At 51.7% G+C, this 19,921-nt stretch overlaps 2 protein-coding genes across 6 annotated transcripts in view; one reads left to right on the top strand and one right to left on the bottom strand.

Annotated features, from left to right (window-relative positions):
- The window catches only part of ATG2B (autophagy related 2B), a 79,678-nt gene extending 76,799 nt beyond the window's left edge, over nucleotides 1-2,879 (top strand). Inside the window, exon 42 of the mRNA XM_053224912.1 lies at nucleotides 2,664-2,879. Coding sequence (XP_053080887.1) covers nucleotides 2,664-2,864 — 201 coding nt within the window. The 3' untranslated portion in view covers nucleotides 2,865-2,879. The remainder of the gene's footprint in view (nucleotides 1-2,663) is intronic.
- A 6,517-nt stretch (nucleotides 2,880-9,396) lies between these two features.
- The window catches only part of BDKRB2 (bradykinin receptor B2), a 53,250-nt gene continuing 42,725 nt past the window's right edge, over nucleotides 9,397-19,921 (bottom strand). For 2 of the 5 annotated variants that reach the window (XM_027066559.2, XM_027066558.2), the window contains 2 exons: nucleotides 17,003-17,138; nucleotides 9,397-10,953 (listed from right to left, as the gene is read on the bottom strand). In XM_027066559.2, the coding sequence (XP_026922360.2) occupies nucleotides 9,798-10,953; nucleotides 17,003-17,138 (1,292 nt within the window). In that variant the 3' untranslated portion in view covers nucleotides 9,397-9,797. Of the gene's footprint in view, nucleotides 10,954-17,002; nucleotides 17,185-19,921 lie in introns of all 5 variants that reach the window. The other 3 variants (XM_053224910.1, XM_027066560.2, XM_027066561.2) reach the window with 2 other exon arrangements.

Below are 19,921 nucleotides of genomic sequence, written 5' to 3'. Positions count from 1 at the left end.
TAACGGTCCTCCAGAGTCATCCGCATCACTGGAGGATCTTTTAAAATTTTTAAAAGAAACTCAGGCCACATCCAAGACCAATAAAATCACAACACCTGGGGCTTTTTTTTTTTTTTTTTTGACGCTTCCCGGGTGACTCGTGTGCAGACAAGTTGGGGAGCCACTGGTATAGTGGCTAAGAATGTAGATTTTATTTTATTGTTTAAGTTTATTTATTTTGAGAGAGAGAGAACGTGCGGGGAAGGGGCAGAGAGAGAGAGGGTGGGGCGGGACTGACAATCTGAAGCAGGCTCCGTGCGGATGGCAAAGAGCCCCATGCCGGGCTCGAACTCACCAAACCGTGAGATCATAACCTGAGCCAAAATCAAGAGTCGGACACTTAACTGACTGAGCCACCCAGGCTCCTCAAGAATCTAGATTTTAGAGAGTCAGGCTGCCTAGGGCCGAACCCAGGCTTCAGTACTTGTTAGCTGTGTGGCCTTGGGGAAGTTGCTTGACCTCTCTGGGCTTCAGTTTCCTCCTGTACAGCGATCATAATATGGTTATTATGAGGATTGTGTGAGTTAATAGGCGCAGAGTGCTTAGAATAGTGTCTCACACACTGTGTAAGTATCATGTGAGCATTAGATGTTTCCGGAATGCCTCCCATGTGCAATGTCCCAGGCTAGAGATGAAAGATGTCCCCTTGCTCTTGGGGAGCTCAGAACCCCGTGGGAAGACATCGATTAGACACAATCATTCCAGCCATTTGTCCCTTATCAAATGGAAATCAGTGTTTTGCTCTTGAGAAATCAAGTAATATATCACAAAGCCAAAGAAAGGAGCAGACGCTACCCAGAGAGGTTTTAGAATTGGAATACCCGCTTCTGAAGACACCACTCGGGTCTCTCTCCCCACAGCCGTTCAGAGACCTGGCTTCCCAGGCATTAAACACAGATCAGATCCGGGGAAGCCTCAGGATCGCTGCGGGAAGCCGGCTCCCTTTTTAGCCTCGTGTTCAGGATTGCCTGGTTACAGGGGAGTTTGACTTGAGGGGTGCATCGTGGGTAGCATTTGGAAATAAAAGTCAAGGAGGGTGCTGGAGTCAAAGTCTTTCGGGTTTGGGGACAGCCGAGAAAAATGAAACCTCTCACGTCCTTTGAGGAAGAATTTCTAGGCGCTCAGCAGAGGGCAAAATATGCTTTTAAATTTAGATTCCACTGAGGTATAAAGGGAAACATGACCGCTTGGTGCAAGGTACTAGGCTTTTGTGTGTGTGTGTTTTTTTAATGTTTATAGAGAGTGAGCATGAGCTGCGGAGGGGCAGAGAGAGTGGGAGACACAGAATCTGAGGCTGACTCCAGGCTCCAAGCTGTCAGCACAGAGCCTGACAAGGGGCTTGAACTCACAAGCTGTGAGATCGTGACCTGAGCCGAAGTTGGACGGACGCTTAACCGACTGAGCCAGCCGGGTGCCCTGCAAGGTTCTGGTTCTGCTTCCAAAACCCTAATGGGAGCATTTGTCAGCCCAGATGTGGCCCAATTAATTTTAGAGGGCTGGAGACCTCAAGGCTATTACTCCAGAATGCCTTTAATATTTGGGACAAGTTAGGCGCAACCCCCTCTCCACTCTATTTTCATTTCAGTATCAGTGGCAACAACTCCACAGTGAGAAATCTCCCTTCATTTATGAGGGACACTCCTGGAGCCCCATAAACATCTCTCTTTTCCATTTCAGTATGAACCAAAGTTTTACTTTTTAAAATTTTCCCCTTCAGCACATACTATTTTCTTCAAAGCCCTTTTTATTGTTTTCTTTAAGTTTATTGATTTATTTTGAGAGAGGAGAGAGCACAAGCAGGGGAGGCACAAAGAGAGAGGGAGAGAGAGAACCCCAAGAAGCCCCCTCGATGTCAGCGCAGAGCCCGAGGTGGGGCTCGAACTCACAAACCGTGAGGCCATGACCTGAGCTGAAACCACGACTCGGTCGCTTAACCAACTGAGTCATCCAGGGGTCCCTTCAAAACCCTTCTTAACAATCTTCATACGGGCTTTCACTTTGAAAGCCATTTTCTTAGCCTTTATGTCTTACTTGCTGAATCGGGGTTTTAGCCACTCTCCATCCCAAAGACTGACCTTGAGTAAGTTATTTAACTTTGCTGCGTCTCAGATTCTCCGTGACTTATCTGTTCAACACCTCAGACGAGGGGGAACAACCGAGTCAATGATATACCCATTTAAAATTTGGGTGTCTGTTGCCAATTGCTGTCTGATCGAAGTGGTACCTACTAACATATACCCGCTAGCCAGGTTAATCATTAAAACATCTTTTTCTTCCGAAGACGTCTTTAAACAACCGCGTTCCAGAGAAATCATTGCCTGTTCCCATTTCTATATTCTGTTACGCTTTGGAACTGATCTGTTGTAAGTAACCCTTTAAAAAAAGGGGCTTTGAGGGGCGCCTGGGTGGCTCAGTCGGTTGAGCATCTGACTTCAGCTCAGGTCATGATCTGTCGATTCATGAGGTTGAGCCCCGTGTCGGGCTCTGTGCTGACAGCTCAGAGCCCGGAGCCTGCTGCGGATTCTGTGTCTCCCTCTCTCTCTGCCCCTCTCCTGCTCGCTCTCTCTCTCTCTCTCTCTCTGAAAAATAAGTGAACATTAAAAAAAAAAAAATTTTTTTTTAAGGGCTTTGGAAATCTGTGCAGGATCCCTTGTGGGGAAAGAGCAAGCCTCCCCCTCGGCCAGCAGGGGGCGCCCGCTCCCTTCCCGAGTGGAACTTCGGTTCAGCAACTACCGAGTTCGGAGCCAGCCCGCATCGGCCGCGCATCTGAGCCTGCGCGGAGTCCGACCCCCGCGCCCCGTGGGAAGGTTTGGGAAAAATCCTAACTATCCCAATCGTTTCGCCAGGCTTGTCCCGTGGCAGGCGTCCTCTTGGTGGAGGGCACTGCTTAAATTAAACACAAAAATGGCTTTTTATTTCACAATTTCTCCCTGGAAATACTCCCCTCGGTGGTAGAACACACCAGGGCCAACTCTCAATGCCTGGGGCTTGGTGTGGTTGTCACAACAGGCTGATAAGGGAATATTTAGGGCATGAAATAATGGAAATGCGTTTTATATTCAGATAAAGATCTTTGGTTGTTTTTCCCGCAGGGGTATCTAAGGGTGAGTCTGAAACAGAAGCCTGTTTAAGGTTCATTTCTTTGCTGGAAATGCAGCCCCCTGGCCCGGTCACCCCGCCCCTCGGGGCTGGGAGGCGGGATGCGCCGGCCCTGGCGCATGAGTAATCAAGATAATAATTTAGTGCAATGCTTTTAAAAAGCACAAATGAATGCACCAACATCCGTGATCAACAAAACATCGACATTTTAGTTTTAGTTTTTAAATAGGTAATGCCTTTATGTTTTTAAGTAAGCTCTGTGCTCAACGTGGGGTTTGAACTCAAGATCAGGAATGGCGTCCTCCACCAACAGAGCCAGCCAGGCACCTCAAAACATTAGCCTTTTAAAAAGCAGGCTCCATGCTGTTGGCGTGGCTGGAACTCACAACTCTGAGATCGAACCCGAGCTGAGTCAAGAGTCTTGACGTTTAAACAGACCGAGCCATCCAGGTGACCCCCGAAACATCATCATTGAGTTTTAATTTTATTCTACTTTATTTTTAAACGTTTGTTTATTTTGAGAGAGAGAGAGTGTGTAAGCAGGGGAGGGGCAAAGAGAGAGAGAGGGAGAGAGAGGATCCCAAGCAGACTCTGTGCTCAGTGCAGAGCCCCACAAGAGGCTCGATCCCATGACCCCAGGACCACGACCTGAGCTGAAATCAAGAGTCGGACGCTCAACCGACCGAGCCATCCCCCAAATATCAGCACTTTAAATAAAGATCACGTTCTGCATCTCTAAGCTCTTCTCCATCACCTAACCCTTGGCCAAGCCCTGTCGGATCCTGTCTTTACTTACAGGGTTGATCCTTCGCACATTATAATTGAATCTCATTCTTCGCTTCCTTTGTTTCCCCTTTTCCGGCCTCAGGCCTTCCCCCCACCCCAAGGTTGGCTCTAGGCTGATGGAGAGAAAATGACTTTGGGAGAAGCCACAGGGCTTGACTGGAGGAATTTACTGTTGAGCACCAGGGAATGATGCCCAGAACCGTGACGCGCTGCTATAAACCCGTGTCACTATTTGGGCTGGAGGAGAGACAGCTGTAATGATCCCAGCAAATATTTACTGTGTGTGCAATGCATGCTGGAGGTGGTTCTCAGTGGTTTCATATGCTCGGCTATTTAATCTTTTGACCTGTTTGCGCGGACCTGGCCCCGTGGCTTCTCCCCTTCCCTTTGTTCTGTCCTACGAGGGCTGAAGCCCCACCACCTCCGAGCAGTCCCCCCAGATCACCAGCCTTTCCTTGAGGCCCTTGCTGAATAACTAGATCACGCGAGTTAAAATGTGGTTCTCAGCTCGGGGTAGGGGCGATCTCGCTCCCGGAAGACATTTGGTAATTAATATCTTAAGACATTTTGGTTGTCGCACTGGGGGAGGGCTTCTGGAATCTAGTGGTAGAGGCTGGAGGTCTGAGATGCTGTTGAACACCCTATGATGCCCCCCGACAGCCACCCCCCTCCCCCGTACCACAAAGAACTGTGTGGCCCAAAACGTCCATATTGCCAAGAAACCCCAGATCAAAACTTGCTAAGGTATTACCAAGGATTTTGTGAACACTCTCTCGGGAATCGGATTGGCATTTCGCCATCGGACTTTCATGGTTTTGCCCAAGGAGTAACAGATATTTGGAATTTGAGTCCCTTGGAGGAAGAGATGGGCAAGATAATAGGAGCTGGGGTTTGAGGACAGTTTTCCTGCCTGTTTGGAACTAAGCGAGGCAGATTGGAGTCAGGGGATGGGGGCCACGATGTCACCTTCATGACTGAGGAGGGCACGGTTGGGTGATGTCACCTAGATATATGGTATCAGTGGGCTTCTTAATTCTTTCTTTTATTTTTTTAATTTTTAAAAATATTTTTATTTATTTTTGAGAGAAAGAGAAAGAGAGACAGAGTGGGAGCAAGGGAGGGGCAGAGAGAGAGGGAGACAAAGAATCCGAAGCAGGCTCTGGGCTCCGAGCTGTCAGCACAGAGCCCGATGTGGGGCTCGAACCCATGAACCGTGAGATCGTCAGGAAGCATTTTCTGGGGAGCCACTGTACGGGGCGAGGGGGCTAGACAGGGTACGAGAGCTGGCCCCCCATCCAGACCTCACACCGACCGGTGTCACCCCGTGACGGGGCAAAGCATGCTGGGCTTCAGGTGTCCCGTCCATAGACCGAGCAGCCTGCCCTAGCCGGTCTCTTCCGCGTCCTGCGGCCTCTCTAAGAGAAGGACGGGGTCTCATTGTCCTCTGTACCCCCGCCTCCCACAATCCCCGGCGTGTATGAAACACCCAGTAAGGGCAGTCGAAGCAGTGGATGATTCAGCGACTCTGTTTCTGTCTTAGACGGGGGAGGTCAGATTTGGGGGCCTCGGCCTTGCAGCCACGCACCTAATCTGTCGGTGATGTTTAATTTACCTGAGGCCGGCTCCGTGCCCGCCGTGCCCTCCTGCTCAACCCCCGGAAGCAGAGCTGGCTGGCCGTTTGCCGATGACAGGTGCACGCGTGAGAGTGGCCCAGCCCGGCAGGAGCCCGTATGGTCGACTGCAGAACTGTGAGCTAAGGTGGGTCTATTTCTGTAAGTTCGGAGGTGGTTCGCGGGGGGCAACGCATAGCTTATACGACCTGCAGGCCATCGTCCCTGTTCCACATATTCCAGTGGAGCGATCCGTCTAGAATGTGGGTCTGAACGGACACTCCCCTGTTTAGAGGCTCCGTGCACTCTCGTGGCCTAGAGGGAACACCGACCTCGGAGCCTTGCGATAATCTCGAGCCTTGCCCTTGATCTTACTGGCTGACATCTTACACGAGTCAAAGGCTGTTGGGGTGGGGGGGGGGGGGTCAACGCCCTCACGATCCTGTTTAACTTCAAGACCCAGCTCGGACTCACCTCCTCTGTTACCCCCTTGTTTCCTGAACTCCTCCCAGGCGGACTCTGTGGATTACACATCTCCTACCGAGAAACGACCTCTCTTCTTATCAGCCTCCCCTGCTCGCATGAGACAGCTCTATCAGAGAGCTCTTTCCTCAGCCAGAATGTGTTTCTCAGGGTTTTTTTTTTTTCCCTCTTCGGTCCTATTGGGGTCACACTAAATACACTTGTTCCCCTGTCTCCACAGGTCTTTGCTTCTTCGGGAAAGCCCTCTCGGGCTCTCACTGTGTCATGAAGGTTATGATACTGAGTCCCTTCGCCAGTCTGATCCCTTTCTTCTGAATGAGCCAAAAGCTGGACACGATACTCTTCATGTACGCTGTCCAGTGCTAAGCTAAATGGGGTATCACCTCCCACATTTTAGATGCTGTGCTCCTATTAATATAGCCCAGGAGCCAGCAGCTATTTCAGCAGCCACTGAACTCCCCGTCAATGAAAGCCCTGAAGGATCTTCCTCTCGTACTTGCTGAGCCCCAACTGACCCTTCTAATGCTTTCCTGTCTCCTGAAATTCCTGAAAAGTAAGCCTGTCTTCCTGCTCGTGATCTCCAATCCAGTCCCGGGTACAAGGAGTCTGCCACAAGGAGGACAGTTCGCATGGTGGGATCCCTGGCACTGAGCCCTGTTCTCTGACCTCGCAGTCTAGCTGGCATCCTTGGGTCTAGACAGAACCCCGTCCCAGGAGTCCGGCTCACTGGGTAACCTTGGGAAAGTGTCTGCCTACCTCTGGGCCTCAGCATCCTTATCTGTGAAGTGGAGGGGTTCACCCTGATGGTATCTTCTTTGTTAAACCTTATAGTAGATTCACAGAGAGATCCTCTGTGTTTTTCACTCCATTTCCCCTAATGGTTACATCGTGCGTAAGTACGGTCCAATGTCAGAACCAGCACATTGTTTCAGATTTTATCCAGATTGCCCCGCTTTGACACGCACTCATTTTAATTTAATGTAAAGCCTTTTCTATCTAGCATGTAGGACAAAGCTTTCTGCTTGCTCCTCGTCAAGCTCGTGACTCATCTCTGGAGGACGAGAACCGGCCTGTGTCCGTTGCAACACCCAGGAGTCTCCCTGGGCTGGGATTCGGGGGTGCTTAGGGCGACTCAGTGCCCGTGACAGATGGGGTAATGGGGTGCATTGGGAGGGGCCAGGGCAGCCGTGGATGTGCATGACAGGCCCACAGCTGGAGCTGGATTTAGGGAAGAAGCTCCACGTCTCTACTGGGCCCTTCGCAGAGAGAAAGTGGGAGCCCACGTGGGTGCTGGAGCCAGGGACGCTAACAGGGAGGCGGGTCCGGTCTCTGCCCTGCAGAAGGGGGCTGTAGCTGATGGAGGGGTGCCCTGTCGTCAGGGCCAGAGAATCGGTGCCTTGGGGTGGAGCACCCAGAGGTCAGCTCCAGGAGGGCCCTGCTGTGCTCTCGGCGCCTGCCCCAGTGTCAGGCACAAAGTAGAGACTCAATAAATATCAGCCCCAAAGAAGGCAGCCCCTGTGTTGTAGATCTGTCAAAGGGAGTCCCCAAATCGGGACTTTAATCCGGAATTTAAATACTGGTAGCCAACCCCCGAATATTTTTTTAAACACCGTGTGATCCAGGGGCGCCTGGGCGGCTCAGTCGGTTAAGCGTCTGACTTCGGCTCGGGTCATGATCTCACGGTTGGTGAGTTCCAACCCCACAGCGGGCTCTCTGCTGTCAGCCCAGAGCCGGCTTCGGATCCTCTGTCCCCCCTCCCCCCCCCACCTCTTCCCCACTCACACTTGCACTCTCTCTGTCTCTCTCTCTCTCTCTCTCTCAAAAATAAACATTAAAAAAAAGAAGAAAAATATTTTTAAAATAAATAAACACCTAAATTAAATTAAATGTGATCTAACTTAAACCCTGGATCCTGCTTGTTGACCTCAATCTCTGCTCTCCAGGAAAAGCTCCAGGGGCTGGAGCGCTGGCCAGAGGGTCCTCGCGGATGGCCTGCGAGGGCCTAGTGGCCCAGCGCCTGCCAGCCTCTTAGACCATCATCGCCAGGCTCCAGGAACACTGGCTTCTGGGTCTTTGCTGCTGCCCCATGAGGACCGGCCCCCTGGTACCTTGGCCCACTGGCTGTGTCCTTCCCAGACCCTTCCAGCACCTGCCTGCCTAGAGGACCCAGCGGGCGGCCGTCCTCGACCGCTCCATTCCTTGACTGCCTTGTCACCGATGACCTTCTCCTTTCCTCCGTTCCAGCCACCCGATGCCATGGCCACGCGGGAGATGGAATGTCCCATGCAGACACTCGCAATCTGTGGCCACAGCCCCCTGTTCCTTTGCTCTGTCACCTAGACGTTCCCCCTGCTCCATAACTGCATCCACTCTGCCTCCCTCTCCTCCTAAGTCCATTCCTTCCTTGATTCAGCCATTCGCCATAGTCACAAGGTAGTACCCCCAGCACCCTTGAACTATGGCCATCCATCTGGAAGAACCCCAACGCTGGGGAAACCCAAGTGTCTACCTGTTTGGGAAATCGTTGCTCGAGTAATTCACACAACGTTAGATCAATGCCTTCCAGCTTCAGCCGGGCCCTTAGCACCCCCCTCCTCCGACGCCTCCATGCTTCCCTCCCTGCCCTTGAGCATCTTAGGTCTTCCTCAAGCCTCAAACCCCTCCGTGACCACCTTATACCTCACCTTCCTCATCCTTCTCCCTCCTAACCTCTGAGCCTCCCAGCCTCTGGGTCGAGCATGTTTCTTCTATCTGGAACACACCTTTTTGCCGTCTGTTTGGCCAACTGCTAGTTCTTTGGACTCAGCTTATATGTATCCTCCTCCTGGAAGCCCTCCAGACCCATCCCCGCCCAGCCACCCATCCTGGGCCCAGCTCCTCTGTGCTCTGAGCACCTCCTCTCACGCGGTGGGGGCAGTTACCCTGCTTTGTGTCACCTCCTAATTCTTATTTTTTATTTTTTTTAAATGTTTATTCATTTTTGAGAGAGAGAGAGAGAGAGAGAGGGAGACAGCATGTGAGCGGGGGAGGGCAGAGAGAGAGGGAGACACAGAATCCGAAGCAGAGGCTCCAGGCTCTGAGCTGTCAGCACAGGGCCCGACACGGGGCTCGAACTCACGATCTGTGAGATCATGACCTGAGCTGAAGTTGGACACTTAACCGCCTGAGCCACTCAGGCGCCCCTCTTGTTTTCTTTTTTTATACTCGAATTATTTCTGCAAGTTCCTTGGGGTTAGGACCCCTAGCCGTATCATCTCTGCATGCCTAGCCGTCAGCGGAGAAAATTTTGGGCCGGCAAGTGGAAATGTAACAAGAGACCCTCGCCGGAAACTTGTATGCGTTTCCTATGGCTGCTGTAGCAAATCACCACCAACTGGACGACTTAAAACAACACAACTTTATTGCCTTATGGATCCGGAAGCCAGCCATCCGAAGTCCGTCTCCTCGGGCTAAAGTCGGGTGTCTACAGGGCTGGCACCTTCTGGAAGCTTGAGGGGAGAACGCGTCTCCTTTCCCTTCTCTGGCCTTCATCGGGTGCCAGCAATGGCTCGGGGCTCCTCACGACACTCCAGCCTCTGATCCTGCTGTCACGTGGCTTTCTCTGACCCTGACATTGCCGCTGCCCTTTTACAAGGACCTTTGTGGCTCCGTCGGGCCCACCCAGACCGTCCCCTATGATCTCCCCCTCTCGAGATCCATGGCTCCATCACCCGTGCACAGTCCTCCCACCCTAATCACACCCACGGTCCCCAGGGACTGGGTCCTGGCCATTCGGGGGGCTCACTGTCCCAGCCGACCACAGCAGGACTTCCCGATGTCCGAAATCGCGGATCCGGAAGCCAAGCTTCGTGACTCCCCACCGGTTGACTTCTGCCAGAAAAGTTGGAGGATGTCTTTCCGCTGGGCCGGGCACACGGGACGAAGGCTCCTAGGGACGCACTGTTTACAAAGCTCCCGCACCTTGGTCTTGAAGAGCCGGCCCACGAAGACGTAGATCACCGGGTTCAGGCAGCTGTTGGTGAAGGCGAAGAAGTTGGCGTACTGCAGGCCCAGGTCTATGAACTTCTCCCAGAAGCAGCCGCGGACGGCCTGCACCTGGAACAGGAAGTCCAGGAAGGCAAAGAAGTGGTACGGGGTCCAGCACACCAGGAAGGCAGCCACGAGCGTGAGGAGGAGCCCCGCGGTCTTGCCATCCGTGGAGCCCCCGCTCCGCGTGCCGCCCACCTCCGCGCGCCCTCGCAGGGAGGCCAGGATCTGGCCGTTGTAGAAGACGATGGCCAGCAGCGGCAGGAGGAAGCCCAGCACGTTCAACTCCACCATCCGCGCGACGTGCCAGGCCCCGGGCGGGTGCAGCAGCACGCAGGCACAGGTGTCGCTCAGTTCCGGGACGGCGGCGAGGGAACGGAACAGGAACGTGGGGACGCTCAGGAGGCCCCCCGCCATCCAGATGAGCGCGCAGGTGGCCCGCGCCCGCCGCCTGCGCCCCCGCCTCCGGCTGGCCATGGGGTGCACCAGCACCCGGTAGCGGTCCTGGCTGATGGCCACCACCAGGAAGATGCTGGTGAATAAGTTGGCCTTGATGACCCCGTTGACGACGCGGCAGAGGAGGGCTCCGAAAGGCCAGCGGAACCGGTTCGAGATGTTCTCCGCCCAGAAGGGCAGGCCCAGGACGAACACCAGGTCGGAGGTGGCCAGGTTGGCCAGGTAGATTTGCGCCACGTTCAGGCGCCGCCGGGGCAGGAGGAAGACGGACAACACAAGCAGGTTTCCCAGCAGGCCGCAGGCGCAGATGGTGAGGGTGAATGTCGGCAGCAGTCTGTGCAGCAGGTCCCAGGCCTCCCGAGCGTCGTCACAGGACGTGGCGTTTGTGGGCGGGGGCTGGCTCCGGTTCAGGGACAGGAGCTCCAGGAGGGTCCGGGACGCCATCCGCGGTGACCTGCAACGACCAGCATGCGGCATCACCTGGGGGAGGCGGCCAGCCACAACCCGAGGCCCGGATGCAGCCCGCCGCCAGCTTTGGACCAGAAAGCTGTCTCCGCCCGCGGCCGTACCTGTTCACTTACGTATCGGCCGAGGCTGCGGCTTGCAGAACGGGAGATAGCTGCCGTCTGTTCCCTTTGGGGAAAAGTTTGCCGCCCCTTGGGACGCAGGAAAAGACTAGGGCTTTGAATGCCGAGTCCAATTCCGAGCGCAGCCACTTGGAGTGAGCCACTGAGACCCGCTAACTTTTAGTTCCCTTTTCGAAAGGCAAAGCTAGTCGTATCCCTCTCGTGTAACCGTGGTGAGGACCAGGGACAGGGTCTATGGAGAGCTTGGCACGGTTACCTGGTCTAGAGGAAGCACTCGGTCTTATTAACAACCAGATTATTATCGTTCGCTCTTTGGCGGACATCAAGGAGCACCCGCTCTGTGCCAGCACCTTGCCAGGGAAAGGACCCAGCCCCCAGCCTGAAGGTGCTCACCGTCCAGAGGCGATGCAGACATGGAGACAGTGGGCGAGGACCTAAGAAAGAATCAGGAAGTGCTAGCAAGAGGTGCAGAGAGCGGGGATGTCCGTCCATTGGGTCCCAGACCAGTGGGGTGGACGGGGTAGGGACAACGGTGGGAGGGTTCCAGCCCGAGAAGCCAGGCTTGCAAATCACCAGCAGTAAAACAACATTAATAAAGCAGCTAACATTGATGAGATGATTTCTAAGCCAGACACCATTCGGAGAGTTTGACATTGAAGTACTTTTTCATTTAATGTTCCCAGCAGCCCTGTGGGGGTAAGAGCCTCGTCATCTACATTTGCTCAGAAAACGGGGCGCGGAGGGACTGATCACTCGTCCACAGTCGCACAGGGGGCTGGAGTAGAGAGGGGATTCAGCCCGGCACAGTCTGATTCCAGAGGCCGGGCCTCTGTCTCCTCGATTCTGCTACGTGTTTGGCTCCCAGTCGGTAGATGAGGAAGCCAGGCTCGGAAGCGAACAGCCTGTCCTGGGAGCCCTCAGTCTGTGCTGACCCGAAAGGCCACAGTCCCAGCCACACAGCAGGCCTGCCTCCCAAATGCCCACGCGGAGTTTCAGTGGGGGAGGGATAGGGTGGGAAGCAAGCAGACTGAGTCTCGCCGCCCTCTGGAACCCCACGGAAAGAAGGGATCGCATCCTGTACTCGTGGATTTATGGGCACCTGCCAGTCCAGCTGGCCACAGCTGACTCAGGAGACCCGTATGATCCCCACTCACACAGCGAGCAGCTTGTGAACCATTCTTGGCTGGGTGACCTTGAGCAATCGCTTGATGTCCCTGAGCACGACTTTCCTCAACCGAGGACATGATGACTTTCGAGTTTGGATGCTGTGTGTAACTCACACGCTGTGCCGTTCACACCGAGGTGTAATTTACCAGTTCCTCCATGCATTTGCCTACTGAGCCAGTATTTATTGAGCACCTACTATGTACCCGGCCCTGTTCTAGGTATTTGGGACAGAGCAGTGAATCAAACTAGCAAAGACCCCTCAGAGGCTTCCAGCCTCCTGGGAGGAGAGAGCCCACAACAGTAAACATACTGAATAAAATTGTAGCACGGGGGTGGTAAGCAGGGGGAATGGTGAGATGGAATCAGTTTCCGGATTTTATATTGAAGGTAGTGCCGCCATGATTTTCAGTCGGATACAGGTGGGGAGAGAGGAAGGCTCGGATGATGCCGAGATTTTTGTCCAGAGCACCCGGACATATGACGTTGCCATCAGCTGAGATGGAGACTGCAGTGTGAAGATGGGGCAGGGTTTGGCGGCGGGGAGATCGGGAGTTCACTCTCGGACATGTCAAGGTTCAAGGTTGAAGTATCAAGTGGGGACATCACGTGGGGATTTCCAGCGACTAGATATTCAAGTCTGGTATTCAATGACAAGAGCTGACACAGTGGACGTCCAAGGGTGGACGAAACCACCGAGGGAGAATGTAGACAGAGGGGAGAATGAGCTGCTTGGCCACGAGTGGGGAGGTCAGTGGGATACACGGGGGATTAAGGGCTGGTGGCTGTGGAGTATCTGTGGCATGGAGAACTCTGACCGAGTGCATACGGAAGAGTCGAGACACTCTTGTGCTGTAAATCCACAGCTAAATATTTATCTGGTTATTTGGGAATTGTTTTATTTATTTATTTTTCTTTGTGGAATTCTTTTTTTTTTTTTTTTTTTTTTTTTTTTTTTTTTTACCCTGGAAACACTTTAAAAATTTGCAATATGCCCTTTTGGCCTTGATGAGCTAAAAGATGAAAGTTTCAGGAGGATGTAAGTACTGAGCTCCCTTTTCTCAAGGAACTTGGCAACAAATTTGCAAGTTGCACAGACTGTTGATGTTTATTTACATCACTAGGCAGGGCTCTGTGGCGATTTCACCAACCACAAGAAAACCTAAGACCCAAAGCTGCTACTGCAGAAGTTAGTAATTTTAATTTTTTAAACCGTGTGTTTTATTTTTGAGAGAGAGACAGAGTGTGAGCAGGGGAGGGGCTGAGAGAGAGAGGGAGGGAGACACAGATTCCAAAGCAGGTTCCAGGCTCTGAGCTATCAGCACAGAGCCTGATGAGGGGCTCGAATCCACGAACCGTGAGATCATGACCTGAGCTGAAGTCGGACGCTCAACCGACTGAGCCACCCAGGCGCCCCAGAAGTTAGTAATTTTAAAAGATCTGCCCTAAGACACCAATTGCACCCAGATAGCTGCAGAAGGCGTTGTTACAGGTCGCTCTGGGAAGCGTGGATTTTCCATTCAGATCAAGCTACTATTCTGCCAATAAATTCAGCTCATTTTTGGTTCCAGTTTATCTCCTGCACAGGTAACAGTGGAAATGACAGCTGATCATGGGTCCGCTTCATAACCACTCCCTACACAGGGAAAATGCTATCGGTATCTTCTGATTCTTCCACTAGAAAAAAACCAGTCAGTTCCAAACATGATCCAATTCGCGGACTCAAAGCAAAACTTCTGGAAGTTTCATCTGGGTGACTGGAACAACGACTTCTGGGGGATGCTATTCTAAATTCAGTTTCAGTTGTTTACGTTGGAACTAGAGTTATATTTTTGTGATGATAATACAAATACAGATTTTGCTGGGGTGTGGTGTCATGGTAACAGCGATGTTCTTTCGAAAATAAGAGAGCAGTGGAACAGAAATGTACTTTGAAGAGGCCACTGGTGCACACACCGTTTGCAATTGCATATGAATAAGTTTCAGGATCCTACCAATTAATTCTTTTTTAATGTTATTTATTTTTGAGAGTGAGAGAGACAGAGCATGAGCGGGGGAGGGGCAGAGAGAGAGGGAGACCCAGAATCCGAAGCGGGCTCCGGGCTCCGAGCTGTCAGCCCAGAGCCCGACATGGGGCTCAAACCCACGAACTGTGAGACCATGACCTGAACCGAAGGCGGACACTCAACCGACTGAGCCGCCCAGGCGCCCCTCAATATTCTACCAGTTAAAATGGAGGTTAGAGTTGACAAAGTTTAGAAAATCTAAAGATGGGTGCACAGGGTTGCAGAACCACAAGCTTTTCGTAAGAAGGTCGACGATGAATTAAAAAAAAAAAAAAAAAAACCCTAGAGCACGTATTTCCTTTCTTTGCTGCCCCATCATCAATCACTTTTAGGGGACCTTGAGCCTAAATGCCCGGAAATGTTACTAAGCTGTTTGTTAAAGCGGAACTCTAAATTTTGTTTGAATTTTGTTCCAAATCAATTGGATATCTTTAATCAAGGTACTCAAAGAATGGAGCACCAAAACACCTGCTTTTACGCTTTTAGCAGACTGTAATTACCTTGAAAATGAAGGCATTATGCAGAAAATAAAGGACATTTATTGCGAAAGGGGAAAAATGTTTAAAGAATGCGAGCTCGGTGGCACACAAGATTTGATTTTAAATCTCTGTAGTGAGCTTTGGCATATCTCAGTTTGTGGGAAGAATCTTTTCACTCGGGTAAATTCATATTCCGTACAAGAAATGAGACGAAATTGAGAAAACCTACGATGCGCGGCCTCTAAGTTTCACAAAACGTTCAAAAAGGGGAAGTAACTACGACGTATTTGTAGAGTAAAAATATTACCTGGTAAAAATGTTTGTTGAAAGCCACTCTGAACTAGGGCATAAAGGCATCACCTGTGAACATACGTGGGCTAAAAGAGTTACGTGATTTTGTATGTAAAGAGTCAGACCTGAGAATAGCCTCTGCTTGGCAAAATTTGCTCAGAGATTAGCAAGTACCTCGGCACTTACAGCAAGGACATTTTCTTAACTAAATACATTCTAGTCTGGGGCGCCTGGGTGGCTCCCTCGGTTACGCGCTCGACTCTTGGTTTCTGCTCAGGTCAAGCTCTCATGGTTTGTGGGTTCGAGCCCCGCGTCAGGCTCTGTGCTGACAGCTCGGAGCCTGGGGCCTGCTTTGGATCCTGTGTCTCCTTCTCTCTCTGTCCCTGCCCCACTCATGCTCTGTCTCTGTCTGTCTGTCTCTCTCAAAAATAAATAAACATTAAAATTTTTTAAAAATAGGGGCGCCTGGGTGGTTCAGTTGGTTAAGCGTCTGACTTCGGCTCAGGTCATGATCTCACAGTTCCTGAGTTCAAGCCCCACGTCGGGCTCTGTACTGACAGCTCGGAGCCTGAAGCCTGCTTTGGATTCTGTGTCTCCCTCTCTCTCTGCTCCTCCCCGCTCACGCTCTCTGTCTCTCAAAGATAAATAAACATTAAAAAATATGTATTTTTTAATTTTTAAAAAGAAGCTGGAAAAAGCAAGGGTTCTCCCTTGGAGTCTCCAGAAGGAACACAGCCCTTCTAACACCTTGACGTTAGCCCAGTGCGACTGATTTTGAACATCTGACTTCCAGAATAATAATTTGTGTTGTTTTAAGCCACTAAGGTTGTGCTGATTTGTTAACGGCAGCCAGAGGAAATTCAGGCAATTTCACCCTCCCTGGGGAATCAGGGGCTGCCTCCCAAGCCACCAGCAGAGACCTCTGACTTCAGCTCGAATCTGGTTGGTTTAGCAGACACTGACCTCCGTCCCAGTGGACCCAGCTGTGTCCGTGGGCCTCCCACAGACACGGCATGTCTGCTCAAGCTGGGCTCATTTTGAAAGGGTTTGTCTTCACCAGCTATTGTCTGTGTTTATATGACGTCGGACAGAAAGGAGAGCCCTTCCTTCACCAGTTGTTAGTTTTAGCTCTGATATCTGCCTGGCACATAGTAGGTGCTCAATAAACAGCAGCTATTGATAGTATCGGTAATACTTGATCTTATTTGAAAAACGTAGAGGTGATGTTGGGCAGGCCTGCTAGAGAAGATGATTCTGTAATTTCTACATGATATTTTCTGAGTTTGCATATTTCAACCCTGGCATGTGCTACTCGGGAGATCACTTTCTTCAACGGATTGGGCCTCGTGGAATTCGTTCCAATTTCAACAGTGAGGTGAGATAAAGGCATTTGAAATACAGACAGAGAGATGAATGAATCTCCGCTCGGTCACATAATTAAGATGCGATTTTGAAGCCACAAAGAACCCAACCAATTTATTGGCCTCATGAAATCTTGCAAGCAATCCTGGGAAGACCGATTTGATTTTTATAAATCAAAATTCGTAGATTGAAACTGGTCAGAGTCCACATGGAGCTCATTAGGGGCTGTATTATTGAGCCTCTGCGTGTTTCATACGGCCTTGATGTCAAGAAAGAATTTCTGGGACCTCCATGAGCTAGTCCAGACGCTCTCCTCCTTTTCTGCTGGAGAAGCAACTAAACCCTGAAGCAGGCACACAGAATACAATCTCTCCCACTGATTTAGAATTACGTTTAAAACAAAAAACAAAACATACACTTAAAGAAAACAGAAAATCCTGCCAGTATTTCATTGTAAGAGGAAGCTTGCTTTGTTTGTTTTTTCTAACGAGATGTGAATCTCCTCTTACACCTTGCTCTTGTAAAAGGAAAAAGAGAGACGGCTGTTTACTTACTCAGGGGATGAAACAGCTCGCGACTTCGTCTGGGTTTCTGATGGCGAGAGCTGCCTTCGGAGGTGTTTTCTGGGCTGAGAAGCACCGTGGAAACGCGATGGCCTTAAATTGCCCAACCTCCTGTCCAATGAGGTCACTGGAGGGATTGCCGAGAAAGTGAGTCTTTTGATGGAAGAAGCAAGCTGGGGTTTAAAAGGAAAATTGCTCTGTACTCTAAGGCTGGCAAGAGAGTATTCAGCTCCCAGCCCCCCGCTTTACTTTGGAGACATCTGGGGAGACCAGTGACTCTGCCAAAAAAAAAGTATGTTGGCCAATATGCCCTTAAACCATATTCCGGCATCATCCAGTCCCTTCGAGCCTCAGTGGACATTGAGTAATGACTGTGCCCCGTTCACTACGGGGTCCCACATGCCTGAGGTTTGCTACAAAACCTCAGCTTTTGTGGGAGCTGACTTCAACGTCCCTTTTGAGTTTCAGTCCTCAAGGACACACGGCCAAGAATCCGTTAGTGTGGGCCCCATTAAACAAACAGTGAGCTAGGAAAAAAATTGACTCCTGCAGTGTCCAGAACTGAATGGGATCAGATACACTTTTCCTCATCTTCCCCAGCAGCTCTGAAGCCTATTTGTCTGCACATAACCAATTGAACTGCTCAAGACCTCCTGTTCAGACGGTAAGAAATTTCTGGCTTTCTTTGAGTGTCTGGCCTCAAGATCCTGTAACTGAAATGCTCCTAACCCTCCCTCTTAAAAATTAAGACGCTTCAAACTCCCTCCCTAAATGCAGGAGAATGCATCCACGCCTGGGGCTTGAATTGTGGCTTCTGGAAAGGTCATCCCCAAATCTCAGGGCCCCAGCCCTCCCCACACCCGAGTCCTGCCTCTTGGATGCCCCATGTCCCCTCTTTAAAAACAAAATTTTTTTTTTTTGCATTTATTTATTTTTGAGAGACAGAGAGAGACAGAGAATGAGTAGGGGAGGGGCAGAGAGAGAATGAGATAGAATCCGAAGCAGGCTCCAGGCTCTGAGCTGTCAACACAAAGCCCGACACGGGGCTCGAACCCACAAACCAGGAGATCATGACCCGAGCCGAAGTCGCACGCTTAACCGACTGAGCCACCCCGGGGGCCCCTCCATGTCCCCTTTTGATGTCACCTTGAACCCAATGTGTCTGGGGCAGAAAAATGTCCCCTTTGTCTTCAGTATCTAGCCTTCTCTGTTTCATTTCTCTGTACTGACACCTCAGTGGGGACAAACTGCACTTTAGAACTTTCTAGCAAGTTTCTCCTGTTGCTAGATATATTAAAATTGTGGAAGCAGAAAAAACAAAGAAGATTCTGAGACTCAGCAGATGAGGAGCATTTGAGGGAGGAGACTGGAATTTGTCTTTGGGGACGGTCCCTTCATGTGAGGAGAGACCTGGGATGTTTTAGTCACGCAGACGTTAGGTGAATGTCGGCCAGCGTCTGGGTAGCTTTTCATCAGACAAGGCCTCCAAATCCCAGGCCTTCCTAATTAGTAACAAAGATGGGGGTCTCACCAGTGGAAACCATTTGCAGAGAGTGACTGCCTTTTCTCTCTTCCATAGGAGTGGAGACTGGACTGCTTCTCACCAGTGTCTGTCTTAGGAGATGCCTCCCTGCCCAGACAGGCATTGACTCGTGAGGGTCCCTGAGACCAGCTCCGCAGGAGACGGGCCACTCGGTGGGACCCTGGCCGACCCCGCCTCACGTTGGGGAGAGACGGTGAGACGGTGAGAAGGGGCCCTTGTGTGGCAGGACCCTGTGGCCCCCACTGCTGGTGGCCCACTTGCCACGTGATGGCTGATGAGCGGGGCTTCGGGAGATGACTCTGTGGCAGCCTTGCCAAAGCCTTGGGGGCTCCCCCCGCGGGCGGGATGGAAAGTTCTTTTAGGAAAACGGATATTCCTCCTATGGCTCACTCGGGGTGGGAAATGGAGTGGAGTTGCCCTCTGCCTCTGGGGCTGTGGGGACAGGGGGCCTGAATTCCAGGGGCTGAGGGCAAGGCGAGGGAACCCCAAGTCTGTGGGGAGAGGGGGCCTGAATTCTGGGAAGTTGAGGACAAGGCGAGGGAACCCCGAGTGTTAGGGAGAGGGGGCCTGAATTCTGGGGGGTTAAGGGCAGGGCGAGAGAACCTCAGGTCTTGGGAAGAGGGGTCTGACTTTGGGGGGTTGAGGGCAGGGTGAGGGACCCCAAGTCAGTGGGGAGAGGGGGCCTGGATTCTGGGGGGTTAAGGGCAGGGTGAGGGAACCCAAGCCTATGGGTCAAGGGGGCCTGAATTCCGAAGGCTGAGGGCAGGGTGAGGGAATCCTACATCTAGGAAGGGATACAGGCCCCTGTAACGTGGAGGCAGGGGGAGGCCAGGAGTGGGGTGAGGGTCCTCTGGGGCCGGGGGCCTCTGTGAGGCCTCTGTAGGGAGAACAGGACAGCAAAGAGACTATTCTAAGGCATGAAGAGGCGGCTGGAAAGAGACCCAGGGCTGCCGTGTAGAAACAGGACAGCCTGGCCAGTGTGCTGGGACAGGTCAACCTTCCCTGGATTGTCCCTGATGCTGAGGCTGGGGATTCCAGGCAGCAGGGTCTCCTGAGCTGAGGGCTCGGGCTATGCTCCATGCATATTCCGAGAAGGTGAGCTTGAGCTTAAGGGACTTGGGGACACACGGGTCACAGTCCCCACCATGGTACACACACAGTTCTCTGGTCACTAAACCCTGGAGTCACCCTGTCTCCTCTCCTAGTCACATCCAGCAGGTTCTGCAAGGTCACCTCCCTGGGCTCATCTCTACAGATGTCGGACATCTTCAGGGCTTTCGCTCAGTCCTCACAAGACACGAGCTGTCTCTTTTATCATCTTTACGTGTGGCCGCAGGAAAGGAACCGAGGCCGGCCCGCTTCTGGCC

The sequence above is a fragment of the Acinonyx jubatus genome, chromosome B3 (genome assembly GCF_027475565.1).
Source record: "Acinonyx jubatus isolate Ajub_Pintada_27869175 chromosome B3, VMU_Ajub_asm_v1.0, whole genome shotgun sequence".
Lineage (NCBI taxonomy): Eukaryota > Metazoa > Chordata > Mammalia > Carnivora > Felidae > Acinonyx > Acinonyx jubatus.
This window is presented reverse-complemented; position numbering and strand designations above follow the sequence as displayed.